Genomic DNA, 14,994 nt, shown 5'->3' on the forward strand with positions numbered 1-14,994 from the left:
GAAATTAAAGGATGAGACTACATGGAGGGAGGAAAGAAGGGAACTAATGGGAACAGAGGAAGAAATTGGAATAAAAAAAGACAAATAGTGCATGTTTCTCTCACGCACAGATTTAGATGTATGTTAATATCTAGATTATAGGATGAGAAATTGTCATGTTCCTCGTGCACAAATATTAATTTACATTGTACACACATACAACATTGAAACTGAGAGTAAGAAGGGGGGTCTATGTAGAGTATTGGGGAGCAAGAGAGGGTGATAGAGGTGAATTATGAGCAAAGTGCAGTGATATACATGTATGGAAATGTAATAATGAAACATACTATTTCATATCTTTTTTTTAATCAAATAGTTTATGTATTTGCATTTTAAATGTTATCCCCTTTCCATGTTTCTACCTCTCCCCTTCCCCTGCTTCTATGAGGATGCTCCCCCTCCCACCCATCCACTCCTCCCTCACTACCCTGGCATTCCCCTACAGTGGGGAAAACAGCCCTTTACAGGGGCTGGAAAGATGGCTTTAGCTATTAAAGGCTAGGCTCACAACCAAAAATTATATCTTTTTAAACAATAAAAAAAGAAGAAAATAAAGAAAACAAATATATATATATATATTTACAAAACAAGAAGACTTTGACTATTTCCATGTTGCGTTTTGTTTTGCATGTACTTTGCGCTCGTGGTGGCTATTGGGTTTTCAATGCATGCTGTCAAGCCCTTGAAAGAATCAAGTACAGACTAAAAAATATATTCACATAGTTTTATGTAATAATTATTTTAATATCTGAAAAAACAGTACTGACAAAAATGTATAATTTTAAGCAAAAAATGTTTAAAATCTGTACATTTATCTTTGTTTTGTAAAACAAAGTCGTTTAAAAAAAACAAAAAAAAATTTTAAAAAAGATGGATACATGTACAGATTTTTAAAGGCATTTTGGCATAACACTGTGTGAATATACTTTTGTCAGTGCTTGATTCTTTTGGAGGTTTGATAGAGTGCATTGGGATCCCACTGGTTACCATGAGCATAAAGTACATGTAGGACAGAATGTAACATGGAAAGTCAGTTTTCTTGGTGTGTATAGATTGAGCATAATAATGATAAAATTTGGTGTGCCTTGCTCATTCTGTTTCTAATGGATTCCCTTGATGGATGTTATTAAAGTCCTAAAATGAAAAAAAAAATTATGTAAATCAACTCACCTTCAGTTTCCTCATTGCTTAGACAGTTGGTATAAGTTTAAAGGGCCCCAAATAAAATGTTGATGACTCCAAAAAAGGTGTATGGATGTGTTCTGTAAATGGAGTACTAAAATCCTCAGCCCTCTTAATATAAGATCAGAAGTGACATGGAAGGTCATTCGTTTAATGGCATTTTTTTCAGGACTTTCAGAAGCATGTGCATGAAGGCCAGGATAAGTGCTTTAGAAAATTGTACAGTGGTTTGGTTTGGGTACTCTTAAGAATATTCCTGTTGGTCTTTTCATTTTACTCTCTCTTAAATTGGACTATGTACAAAACTTTTGTTCTTTCAGATGATATTTGATGCCTATATTCGTGATAGTTTCTTGTGAAGAGAAAAAATACTAGTACAAAACTAACAATAAGCTCATCTCTATCCTAAAAGAAGTATGATACACACACACACACACACACACACACACACACACACACACACACACACAAAACCTACGTATCCATATAAGTCTATTTGATCAACTATACTTAAAACTAAATATGAAAAAGATTTTTGTTACTAGGTGATGATAAGTTTTCAGAAGATATTTTTTCTCTTCTAGGGACTAATTGCTGAAGAGGGAAAACATTCTTTTGCTAAGGAAGATGATCCTGAGAAATTTCGAGAAGCCCTATTGAAATTTGAAAAATCTTTTGGTTTACCAGAGCAGGAAAAACTAGTAACTTATTATTCCTGTAGTTATTGGAAAGGACGGGTTCCTTGTCAGGGTTGGCTCTATCTAAGTACCAACTTTCTGAGCTTCTATTCTTTCTTGCTAGGATCAGAAAGTAAGTGTTTATTGTTTATCATGCATTTTGATTTTCTGACTGTACTTTCAACTCAGTGGTGTTAGGTTGTTTATATAGTAATGGATTGATATTAAAAGTAATTAAATTATATACATATCGAAAAGGGTTCAGCCTTTTAAAATGTTAAAGGAAACAATCCATTTAAGACTCTTTATGTAACACAGGGAACAATTAAAATGTGTATATAAAAACCTTGGACATTAACAGTAGCAGATAAATTGTAAATGATAAGCATATATTATCTTGTTAGAACTTACCTATTTGCTTTAATGTGTATTTAAATCTTGTCTCAAACATACAACATTAACTAGTAGCCATTGTACCTCATGAACTACATCTTATTTTGGAGCCACAAAGAATCAAATGATACTACTTGTAGCATATGTATAGCTTTTATATCAATGGTTGTATTAGATAAGTAAACATATCAAAATCATTTTCTAATTCTTTCAAATGATATCTGTTCCAAGTATTGGATATATAGCTCAGTAAAAGAGCACATGTATGGGATACATAAGGCTTTGGGTTCAATCCCATAACATTAAAAACAAAACAAAAAAACAAGAACATATATCTATTTTTAGAATCACTGACTATTATATATTTATGACAGCACTTCAAATTTTTAACTAAACTTTGATCTCTACAATACTGTGGCATTTTGCCAGTGTTCATGATAAAGTAACTGAATTACAAACATAAATCAATATTGAGAATTTAATCACACTTACTTATTTGCAGTTAAACTCATTATCTCCTGGGATGAAATCTCAAAACTTGAAAAGACTTCAACTGTTATATTAACAGAGAGTATTCACGTATGTTCTCAAGGAGAGAATCACTATTTTTCAATGTTTTTGCACATTAATGAAACATACCTTCTTATGGAACAACTAGCAAACTATGCCATAAAGAGACTTTTTGATAAGGAAACATTTGATAATGACCCAGTCCTTGATGATCCTCTACAGATTACCAAAAGGTATTCAATTATTAATCTTTACTTCTCTTTTCATTTATTATTTTAGGGGGGTTAGGGGAGTCATACATTCCAAGGCATGGGCACAGAATTCAGAGAATCGATTGCAGAAGTCACCTTTTTTCTTCCACCAAGTAGATTCTGGCAACTCAGGTCCTCAGGCTTCGAAGCAAGCACCCTTACCCTCTGAGCCATTTCACTGACCCCAGTATTCACATTTTAAAGTATTTTGGGCTGTAAGAATCATATAACACTGATTAACATTAATAGTTAACTGTTCTTTATTATATGGTAACTTTGCTCTGGGATTGGTCATTGATGTATATATTTGTAAGTTTATTTGAATATACTAAAGACCTGTTCCTCCTCCATGAAATTTTATTTTATTCTAAGAGATAATAGAATTTAGGTTTGGAAATTATTTTGTAAATTAAGTAGGATTTTCATTAGAACATGTCTTAGGATTTCTGTCGCTGCAATGACACACCATGATCAAAGCAAGTTGGGGAAGAAGGGTTTTTCTGACTTACACTTCATAGCACTGGTGGTTATCAAAGGAAGTCAGGACTAGAATTCTCCAACAGGGCAACAGGGCAGGAACCTGTAGACAGGAGCTGAAGTAGAGGTCATTAAGGAGTGATGCTTACTGGTTTACTCCCCAAGCCTTGCTCAGCCTGCTTTCCCACAGCACCCAGGACCACCTGCTGAGGTATGGTACCACCCACAATGAGTGGATCCCTCCCATTAACCACCAGTTAAGAAAATGCGTTACCTGCTTACATATAGCCCAGTCATTTTTTATTGGATTTTAAAAATTTATATTTCAAATATTATCCCCATCCTGTTTCTGCTCCATAAACCCCCTATCCCAATTCCCTCTTCTTCTGTGAGGGTGCTCCCCCACCCACCCACCCACTCCTGCCTCTGTACCCTGACATTCCCCTACATTGGGGCATTGACCCTTGGCAGGACCAAGGGCCTACCCTCCCATTGATACTCAACAAGGCCATCTTCTGTTACATATGCACTTGGAGCCATGGGTCTATGTGTTCTCTCTCATACAGCCCAGTGTTAAAGAGATATTTTTTCAGTTGAGGGCCCCTCTTCTCTGAAGATTCAACTTGTGTCACGTTGACATAAAAGTAACCAACACAGAGTAGTTTGTTTCAGAAATGCATAGAGTTTAATGTGGTTAGGTAACTCTAAATTTGTCTATTTGTAGTCTAGATAATTTTAATTCTAGAGTAGTTAAACATTGTTTTTTAAAAACAAATTTTTATGTAGAGATAGTTTAACAGAGCCAGTGGAGCATAGGCCTTAGTTTGAGACTGGAGAAATCTCTTGAAGTTATCATTACTTGGGGCTTCTGTTTCCTCTCCTATTGTTTCTACCTCTGTGGACCCTTATTAGGAAGGAGTGAAATATAAAAGAACTACATAAGTACTAATCATTATTGATGCCAACATCAGAAGTAATTGACTAGGTGGAATGGGGACATTTGTACATAATTCCGGGTCATGGAAAGCTGAGGCTGGAGGATCATTAATTAGTTCTAGTCCAGCCTGGCCAACACAAGGAGACCTTGCCTTCAGGGAAGCAAAAAAAAAAAAAAAAAAAAAAAAAACAATGCCTGGCTGATGATAGTTCGTTATTATATTCAGTTTGCTGAAACTGAACAGAGGTTTTCATTTTGCTCAACACTTAAACGGTTGGCTGAAAGGAGCTTGCCAGGAGGGAGGAGGAAAGGAAAGGATCCAGAAACAGCTAGTGCAAGCTGCTTTTGGCAAGGAAGATGAGGATATAGACTAGGAAAGCTTAAGAGAAACCTAATCCAGAGTCTAGAACAAGACATATGGAGGCTTTTGGGATACTACCTAGCCCTGATCAGGTAACCGTTTCTCACATGGTTCTTAACTATTCCTAAAATTCAGATGTGTAAAGATTACTTTGAGAGTCTGCTTTTCTAGAAATTAGAATCATGAAGTGAGTTTTTACACTTTATTACCAAAATTATGTCTGTGTGATTTATGAATGGGATTATTTCATTAAGAATTTAAAGCGCAGAGATGGCTCAGAAGGTAAGAACACTGTCTGCTCTTGCAGAGGACCAGGATGAGATTCCTAGCAGCCATACAGTGGTTAACAGCTGCCTATAACTCCTGTTCCAGGGCATCTGACATGCCCTGGCTTCCTCAAACACCTGCATGCACATGGTCCACAAAAGCTCATACAGGTACATTCACATTCATGTAAATAAAAGCAATTGAAAAATCACTTTATATTATTGCTGGCATTTGCTTGAATTACAAGTAAATAATGACTGCCAAGAAAGGGAGGATTAATCCTCTCCAGGGCTGAGTCCCTAATTGGTTGCCTAATACCAAGTGGCCAGCACTAAAATCATGTGTATACAAGAGACACTAGACCGACTCAGCAAGTTGTATTTATGTATTTATCCATACATGTATTCATACATTCATATAAACACATACATAATAATTAAAGAGAAAGAGGCCATGAATTTGAGAGGGTGATGAAGAAGGGAAGGTTTGGGATTAGAGGGAGAGGTGATATACTATTTTAATTAAATATAAAACTTGTGGGCTGGAGAGATTGCTCAGTGGTTAAGGGCACTGGCTACTCTTACAAAAGACCTGGGTTCAATTTCCAGCACCTGCATAGTGGCCCATAACCATCTGGAACTCCAGTCCTAGGGAATCCAACATCCTCTTCTGACCTCTTCAGGTACTACATGCACATGATGTGCTGACCCACGTACAAAGCACCCATGTACATAAAAGTAGAAAAAATAAAGGAAAAAATCCAAAATTTAAAAAATTAAAATATTTTTATTTCCCTTAAAATAGGATCTAAGAGATCATATATCAGTATGTTTATCCATTAGTGGGTCTTTATTTACATGAGATACAGTAAATTTTGACAGCATATTAAAAGTCATATATGTTGAAATATTTTTTCTAGTAAGTTAAGAATAACTTAGGAAAGACTTCAGATCACATTTTTAAATGGGTGTTTTCATTGCCTCTGTTTGCTTTACAAATATGTCCTTTATAATGTAAACAATCTGGAAACCCTATTGCAGACATTTAGTGTATATCCATTCATGTGTTTTATTCCAGAAAAAGTTAAATGTTGGCAAAATTAGGGCTTCACACAACATACGTTCACACGATTAGCCATCCATTTAATAATGAAATAACCTACCAAATTACAACTTAAGTAGTATAAAAATGTACATGGGTTCTAATTATATATATACATCAGTATTATATTGCCAGACATGGTGAAGTACTATATTTTCAAACTGTAGGTGCAGGAAGGATGAATTTAGTTTCAATTTTTTTGGCTTTGAGTTATAACTTGCATAATTTTCTTACTATCCCAGATGGCGTTGCTGCTTAGCACAAGGTATTTTAGTGCCCTTAGAAAAACCATGCTATTTAGAGCAACAGCTTTGTATTTATATATTTATCTGTCAGTTAACAAGATTCATCTGTTTATCAACTCCAGCCCTCTGCCCAGCATGGTGCAAGCAGTGTTGTTTTGTTCTGCTCCAGTTTTAGATGTTTTTAAGCAATCATGCAAAATTTTGTTTAACTGAATCTTGATGTTCTGTTTTATAATATGCTCTTCCTCCTTAAACTTTAATGCCACCAGTTTTTATTATTAAATTTTATTTTATTTGTATAGCTGTTTGATGTTCTAATAACTAAATATGTAATTATTATATTCTAAGACTGGGTTTAGCCATAAGGCCTTATTAATGTATTATAATACTAGTCCTCCAGAAAAATCATCCCTGACACATCATTTTGAGACCTATATTATCTCTAAGTTTTGTGTACCCTAATCTGTAAATAAAATAAGATTGAGAAAAAATAAATGAAATTTATCAGGAATCTGTGTGTTATTTTATTTTTTCCATTTAAGAATTCATTGAAGAGCATACCGCTTAAAGTTTAATCTTTCTGCTTTATAGATTATATAGGCTAAACACTTTTGGTATATTCATACTTTAGAATTTATCACTTGAGCACCTCTCTTCCCCTTTTTTTCTTTTCTACAGAGGTTTGGAATATCGAGCCCACAGCGAGCAATTCAAAGCCTTTTTTCGGCTACCCAAAGAAGAGACTTTGAAAGAAGTACATGAATGTTTCCTATGGGTTCCATTCAGCCACTTCAGTACTCATGGAAAAATGTGCATTTCAGAAAACTATATTTGCTTTGCTAGCCAGGATGGGAATCTATGTAGTGTAATCATTCCATTACGAGAGGTAATATAAATTTGGGTACATATAAGCTTTTAATTTATAGAACACCCTATAATTCTGTGAATTAGTACGAGGCTCAGGAAATGTATCCTTTTAACAATTTAAATAATAATTTAAGTACAAAATTACTCTTTAAGTTAAAAATACTAGATTATGAGATATTTTAAAATTCCTTTTAGAAAAGCTTTGCAAAAAGTGGGCAATTTTAAAAAGCAGATAAAGGTTTAGGGCAGTGGCTCTCGGCCTTCCTAATGCTCCCACCCTTTAATACAGTTCCTCTTGTTATGACTTTCAATCATAACATTATTTCATTGATGCTTCATAACTACAATTTTGCTACTCTTGTGAATTATAATTTAAATATCTGATATGCAGGATATCTAATATACAACCCCTATGAAAGGGTCATTTGCCCTCAAAGGGATCATGACTCATAGGTTAAGAGGTGATGATTTAGGGTCACACAAAATAGCTTGATCATTCTGACCCTTAAAATATGATTACCAGAGTTTAGACTGTCACATGCATTTGAACATCGGGAATGCAATTGGTAACTTTTATGTCAGTCAAAAATTAGTATTCATCACTGAGTGTTTTATTTGACTCTAAAGGCTGTGTTCAATTATCTTTTTCCTTGAAAAGTAAAGTAACTTGAACTGAGGAGTGGGGGATCATTAGCACAATTCCTTTTCACAAATCTCTTAGTAAGTCATACCACAGACCAAAACTTTCAGCCAGGACAGAGTAAACCAAGCACATATCTGAATGTCAGCACTAGGAGAAAATGTGAATGACTTCTTTATCTCTTTACTCCCCAGGTCTTAGCTATAGATAAAACTGATGACTCCAACAGATCGGTCATCATTAGCATCAAAGGAAAAACAGCTTTTCGTTTCAATGAGGTTAAAGACTATGAACAACTGGTGGCAAAACTCAGGCTCAAGTGCCGGGCAGCTTCCACTCAAGATGATGTTAGTACGGAGGTAATCTCTACAGCAATCACATAGTTTTGAAAGAAAGCTTTGTTTTAGAATAGTCTGGTCTTCCAAAGGGAATCTATGGTCATTTTCCTGTTTATACCTATCTGTCTTATTGTAAAAGCCTAAGACTAAAGAAATTATATACTTTACATATATGCAGAAGTAAAAATTAAGGACTTTAATGTGCTTAGGAACGAATACTTTCAGAAATATTGTAATTTAATCTTACTACTTTATTTTCTGTTTTTCAATAAGCATACCTTATATGTTCATACAACTTGACTTTTAATCGATATTTGAGAATTTAACAAGACCTTAATTATTCTCTTATTGGGGCTGGAGACAAGGTTCAGTTGTTAAAAGTACTGTCTGCCCTTACAGTGGCTCTTGATCTCAGCACCTGTATTGGGTAGCTCACAACCACCTATAACCCCAGTTCCAGGGGATCTGATGGAACTTCTAGCCTTGTGGCTATTACATGCACATGATGCACATATATTAAACACAAAATAAAATGAAAAGGAATAAACTACTTATTTTTATTGCTATAGAGACAGCAGTTTCAAACAATATTAAATATTTTAATACCTAATTGTTCAGCTTTATTGACATAATTTGTTCTGAGGTAAAACAGTGACAAAGGCATTAATTAGGACAGTGTTAGGGAAGGGGATGATGAGATGGCTTAGCAAGTAAAGGCACTTGCCACACAAGCCCTGCAACCTAAATTTGATTCCTAGAGCCAAGTAAGGGTGAAAGAAGAAAATAAGTCTACAGAGTTGACCTGTGATTTCTGTACATACATACCTGCACACATACATACAAGTATAGCAACGATAATTATCATCTTTAAGTATACACAATGATTTTGAAAGACCAAGGTTATAAAATGCTAGAAATAATAAATACTCTGAACAAAGAGTAGTTAGAAACCTGGTTTTTATTTTTAGTATATTTTTCAAGAAAATATAAACAGATTGGCAGATTGAATTCCAATGACTTTTCAACTCTGAATCAGGAGTTCTCTGTTTTTACATATTTATAAAATGTGTCAAACTTAACCATTTATTTTTAATTAAATATTCACATGTAAATAATCAACATTGCTCCTTACATTATTTTATTTACATTGACATACAGGACCCTTTATCAGTGGAGAACAGATACTAAATGATATGCTAATTCATTTACAATGCAGTATTGTTAAACTAAGTCTTCCATTCAATAAACCTCAGTGTTTTAATATATGTGTGTCATCTCAGTCCCAGATTCAGAATCTTTATGTAGGCCATGGGGAATTTTTCTTGCTCATATTTGCTGTCACATATTTTTTAGAATATTTTTAGCCAGACCATTCCTTAGCGTAATGCAAGAACACAAATAAAATTTAACCAGTCTTGATAATTACTCTCTTAATAGTTCCATATTTTGCTTTTATCAAATCTGTCCTACCTTTTTTTAAATCCCAGGTTTAGTCTTTGTTAGATCCAGTATTTATTCTTAGTATCCTTCACTTTCCTTTCTTGTCCCACTATACATTTTCTTGGAAGCCTCACATGTCTCTGGTGGATGAGTGTCCTCCATTGTCAAGGAAAGATTTTGTTTTAAATGTTCACCTTCTAGATGCATCAAAATGCTAAGGATTTCTAGTTGTTCTTTCTCATTTCAGAGGCTTTAAAATGGAGATGTTATGAATATACTAATCAGTATAAGAGCTTGCATGGAAATATATTTTTGAATTCTCATGTTTTATTTTCACTGATTTTAAGTGTGTGAGAGAGTCTGTGAAAGAGGGTGGGGGAGAGGGCAAGAGGGAGGGAGAGGGGTAGGAGGAGGAAAGTAGAAAGAGATCAAGAGGAAAGCGTGTGTGTGTGTGTGTGTGTGTGTGTGTGTGTGTGTGTGTGAGAGAGAGAGAGAGAGAGAGAGAGAGAGAGAGAGAGAGAGAGAGAGAGAGAGAGAGAGAGAGAGAGAGAGATTTTCATGTAGATGTCAGTATAGGACAACTTGTAGGAGTCAGTTCTTTGCTTCTACCATATGGTGAATGGAACTCAGCCTGGCAGCAGGTTTCCTTACCTGCTGAGCTATTTCACTGACCCATAATTGAAGGCTTTCATCTTAGCAATGTTGAAGAATTTTGACCCATTTTAGTATTATCTGTATATACCTTGCTATATCTGTAGGACAACATAAATTAGTGAAGAGAAAGCTTTCTAAAACAAGAGGTAGGGGCTAGGGATATATCTCAATGGTAGAGCACTTATTCAGCATGGATAATGTCCAGCATTAAATACCTACCATTAAAAAAAAAGCCAGTGCATTTGAATTCTAAGTAACAGAAGTTGCTGCTTCATTCTTTTATAGCTGTAATCAACTTACCTAAACAGTGAGAAAAGTGCATTATGTAATTTGAACAAACCAAGTGACTTTCATACTATAAAACCTTTGAAATCTAAATCTTAGAGTCTGAATCAACATGTCTAAATCTGAGCACAGAAAGGACTTCAGGAAGTTTTCCCCATGTCATAGGACCTGTGAGGACATAAAAACATGTTACAAAGGACAAACGCTTCCAGAAGTAATTGGGATTATGCATAAGCACCAGCTCTGTCCAAATTTTAACTAGGTATCAATTACAGTGTTCTACAGTTTAATAAGCTACGCTAAAACATGGGCACCGGACAGGTTTTATAAATTCTGACCAACTGTTTTTGATGTGTACAATAAAGGAATGTTACTAGATAAAATTTGAAACTACTAAGTATAGGAAAGCTGGGCTCTTTTAGCTTAGCATGAGGCAAAATGGTCTGAAGATTAGAAAGCACCATCAGAGATCCCTTCATTTTAAATTGCATTGCAAATGAATCATAAGACAGTGATTCTTCACCTTTTGGGAATTAAATAGCCCTTTCACAGCAGTTTCCTAAGACCATTGGAAAACACAGATGTTTACATTACAGTTCGTAACAGTAGCAACATTACAGTTATGAAGTAGCAGTGGAAATAATTTTATGGTTAGCAGTCACCACAATGTGAGGAACTATTAAAGGGTCACAGCATTAGGAAGGTTGAAAACCACTGCTTATATAGAATGTCAAGAAACACTGAATTGGATTTATGCCTTAACATGTTTAGATAGGCAAATATTTTCTACAGATTTTCAAAGCATGTGTAATTAGTTCTTGGTTTTGTCTGAACTTGTAAGTTTTTAATTGTAAGTACTGAGTTCTGGGAACATGTGTTCTATTTGACATAATGATGTTGCCTAATGCTAGAATTGCTAATAAAAGCTGATAGAGCCAGTGCCTATAATCCCAGCTACCTGGGAGGCTGAGGCAGAAAGATTACATGTTTAATCACAGCCTAAGTAACGAAGGGAGACCCTGTTTAAGAATTAAAAAATAAAAAGGGCTGCTGGACTTCCTATACTTCCTATGGGGTCACCCTCCTCCTCAGTTTCTTCCAGCTTTTCCCTAATTAAACCACAGGGGTTCCTCTGACTTCAGTTCATTGATCGGAACTGAATCTCAGTCAGCTACGTGTTGGGTATCTTGGAGGTGGGGGAGGAGGAATGGGATGAGGAATTGTTGGAGGGCAGAACCAGAGGGGGCTAATGACTAGTCTGTAAAAAAAAATTAAAGATAAAAAAACAAACAAACAAACAAACACAGCCACAGCAGGCCAGGTCTGGGAGGAAGGCCTAAGCCATGCTTGTCTAGAATCTGCACAGCTTCTCTCTCTTCCCATCCTCTGTGGCCAGGCTAGAGGAGGCCTTCTGGACCTATGGAGGATGAGGTGGCTCGCATTGCCAAGAAGTTGGACAAAATGGTGCAGAAAAAGAATGAAGCTGGCACGTTGGATTTGCTGAAAGAGCTTAAGAATGTTCCCATGACCCTAGAATTACTACAGTCTATGAGAACTGGAATGTCTGTCAATGCTATTTGAAAGCAAAGTACAGATAAAGAAGTCACATCTTTAGCTAAATCTCTCATCAAATCCTGAAAGAATAATTATTAGATGGAACATCAACTGATAAAGACCCTGAAGAAAAGAAAAAAGTTCCTGCAATTTCATCACAGAATAGCCCTGAAGCAAGAGAAGAAAGTAGTTCCAGCAGCAATGTAAGCAGCAGAAAGAATGAGACAAATGCTCAAGATACTTATGTTTCATCTTTTCCTCAGTCACCAAACACTACTTTTTGGTATTTATTGGATATTCTCTGTATTTACATTTAAAATGTTATCCCCTTTTCTCCCATTCCCCTCCCTTCTCCCCCTTCCATTGCCTCCATGAAGGTGCTCCCTCTCCCAACCACCCTCTCCTACCTCAGCATTTTGACATTCCCCTACTCTGGGAAAACGAACCTTCCCTGGACCAAAGGCCTCTCCTCCCTTTGATGCCAGAGAATGCCATCCCTTGCTGCATAAGCACCTGGAGCCATGGGTTTCTCCCTGCAAACTCATTGATTGGTGTTTTAGTTTCTGGGAGTTCTGAAGGTTTGGTTGGTTGATAATATTGTTCTTCCCATGGGGCTGCAGACTCTTTCAACTCCCTCAGTCCTTTCTCTAGCTCTTTTCATTGGTGTCCCCATGCTCAGTCTGATGGTTAGCTGCAAGCATCCTCAACTGTATCTGTATGATTCTGGCAGAGCTTCTGAGGAGGCATCCATATCTGGCTCCTGCCACTAAGTACTTCTTGGCAACAGCAATAGTGCTTGGGTTTGGTGTCTGATATGTGGTGGGTCTCCAGGTTAGGAAGTCTCTGGATGGCCCTTCTTTCAGTCTCTGCTCTACACTTTATCTCTGTATTTCCTCCTCTGAGTATTTTGTTCCCCCTTTTAAGTACTGAAGTATCCACTCTTTGGTCTAACAACTTCTTGATCTTCATGTAATCTGGGGATTGTATCTTGGATATTGTGAGCTTTTGGGCTAATATCCACTTGTCAGTGAGTACATACCATGTGTGTATGTGACTGGATTACCTCACTCAGGATGATATTTTCTAGTTCTATACATTTGCCTAAGAATTTAATGAACTCATTGTTTCTAATAGCTGAGTAGTACACCATTGTGTAAATGTACCACAATTTCTGTATCCATTCCTCTGTTAAAGGGCATCTGGGTTCTTTCTAGCTTCTGGCTATTATAAATAAGCCTGCTATGAACATGGTGGAGCATGTGTCCTTGTTATGTGTTCGAGCATCTTTTGGGTACATGCCCAGGAGTGGAATAGCTGGGTCCTAATATAAATAAAGAATCTGTACGACAAAAACTTCAGGTCTCTGAAGAAAGAAATTGAAAAAGATCTCAGAAGATGGAAAGATCTCCCACCAAACACTTCTGATTCTGTGTGGTTGAAGTGTAGGGATATGCTTGCTGCCACTCCCCAGACAGGAGGTGATTTTGTTGCTATTGGAGCTGATGAGGAAGAACTGGGGTTGAGGAAGCTATATATCAAGAAATAAGGAATACAGCCATGAAATACAAAAACGGATTACAAAATAGGATATCACATCTTAAAGATGCAAACAATCCAAATTTAAGGAAAAGTGTCCTATGCAGGAATATTCCTCTTGACCTATTTGCTAAAATAATAGCAGAGGAGCTGGCTAGTGATGATCTCAAAGAGATGAGAAAAACCCGACCAAAGAAGCCATCAGGAAACATCAGATGGCCAAGACCGATGGGACCCAGACTGACTTGTTCACTTGTGGCAAATGTAAAAAGAACTACACTACACACAGGTGCAGACTCAGTGCTGATGACCAATTGACAACATTTGTTGCCTGGAATGGATGTGGAAATCGGTGGAAGTTCTATTGAGTTTGGAAGAATTCTCAAGGTATCTGAACCATTAAGAAAAGCAAGTTTTGTTATTAGCTTTAAAATGAAGCCAGGCAACTCGTTTTCCTGCAAATGAAATTTGTAAACAGTATAAGTCCCATGTGTTGATCTTTGCTGTTTACCTAACATTCTTTCTTAAGTGCCTTCTGTGGTCTCAGATCCACTGGGAGACCATAAAATAATTATATAATGTGTTGCTTTGTCTTTCTTTTTTATAAGTTAATGTTACAGTTTATTAAATAGTAACATTTTGTAGTCTAGAACACAAAAATTCTGTTGACCTGTTAATGCATAAAGATAAATTGCTTTTCTCATTAGTATGTACCTAAAATGTTAAAGGAAAAGGCATAATATAAATTTTAGAGGTATCAAAAATACGATGTATTCCAGTAGTACTTGGCCAGCTTATCAAAATTGTGCACACAATTTGAACTTGCACATTACTTTACTCTTAATTACTATGCTCACAAAACCTTGGATCCTTCAATCTCTTGCGTCTGTGACTAACCACAGTGATCATTTCTTGTATTTTTCACACAGGTATATTGCCATTTTTAATAGATTTTACTTTAAAAGCTGACTTGGTTGCTATTAGTTTATTTTATTTGACTTTGTGCTATATTTTAGTTTTAAAGAACTCTGTTATAATTCCCTAAGCTTTTCCCAGTCCCCCTCACAGGCATGAATTTCCCCCCTAGAAAGAAATGCTGTGAAGAAAATGTTAGAATCATAGTAGAGTTCCTGGAGGCAGCATGACTGTACTTGCACTTGGAAACCTACTGACCAAGGATTAAGCCTGAGAACTTTGGAGATCATTAAGCTGTGCTCTTTGCATATGGAGGTTGCAAAAA

At 36.1% G+C, this 14,994-nt stretch overlaps 1 protein-coding gene and 1 pseudogene across 2 annotated transcripts in view; both read left to right on the forward strand.

Annotated features, from left to right (window-relative positions):
* Positions 1 to 14,994, forward strand: part of TBC1D8B (TBC1 domain family member 8B) — a gene marked incomplete at its 5' end in the record, with an annotated part of 91,120 nt that overhangs the window by 20,971 nt on the left and 55,155 nt on the right. Inside the window, 4 exons of the mRNA XM_080909602.1 lie at positions 1,806 to 2,031; positions 2,794 to 3,034; positions 7,119 to 7,326; positions 8,142 to 8,306. Coding sequence (XP_080765728.1) covers positions 1,806 to 2,031; positions 2,794 to 3,034; positions 7,119 to 7,326; positions 8,142 to 8,306 — 840 coding nt within the window. The remainder of the gene's footprint in view (positions 1 to 1,805; positions 2,032 to 2,793; positions 3,035 to 7,118; positions 7,327 to 8,141; positions 8,307 to 14,994) is intronic.
* LOC308415799 (transcription elongation factor A protein 1-like) lies at positions 12,084 to 14,122 on the forward strand (annotated as a pseudogene). Its single transcript has 2 exons — positions 12,084 to 12,480; positions 13,611 to 14,122. The product of its transcript is annotated as a transcription elongation factor A protein 1-like (transcript).

Source organism: Micromys minutus (assembly GCF_963924665.1).
Source record: "Micromys minutus genome assembly, chromosome: X".
Taxonomy (NCBI): Eukaryota; Metazoa; Chordata; class Mammalia; order Rodentia; family Muridae; genus Micromys; species Micromys minutus.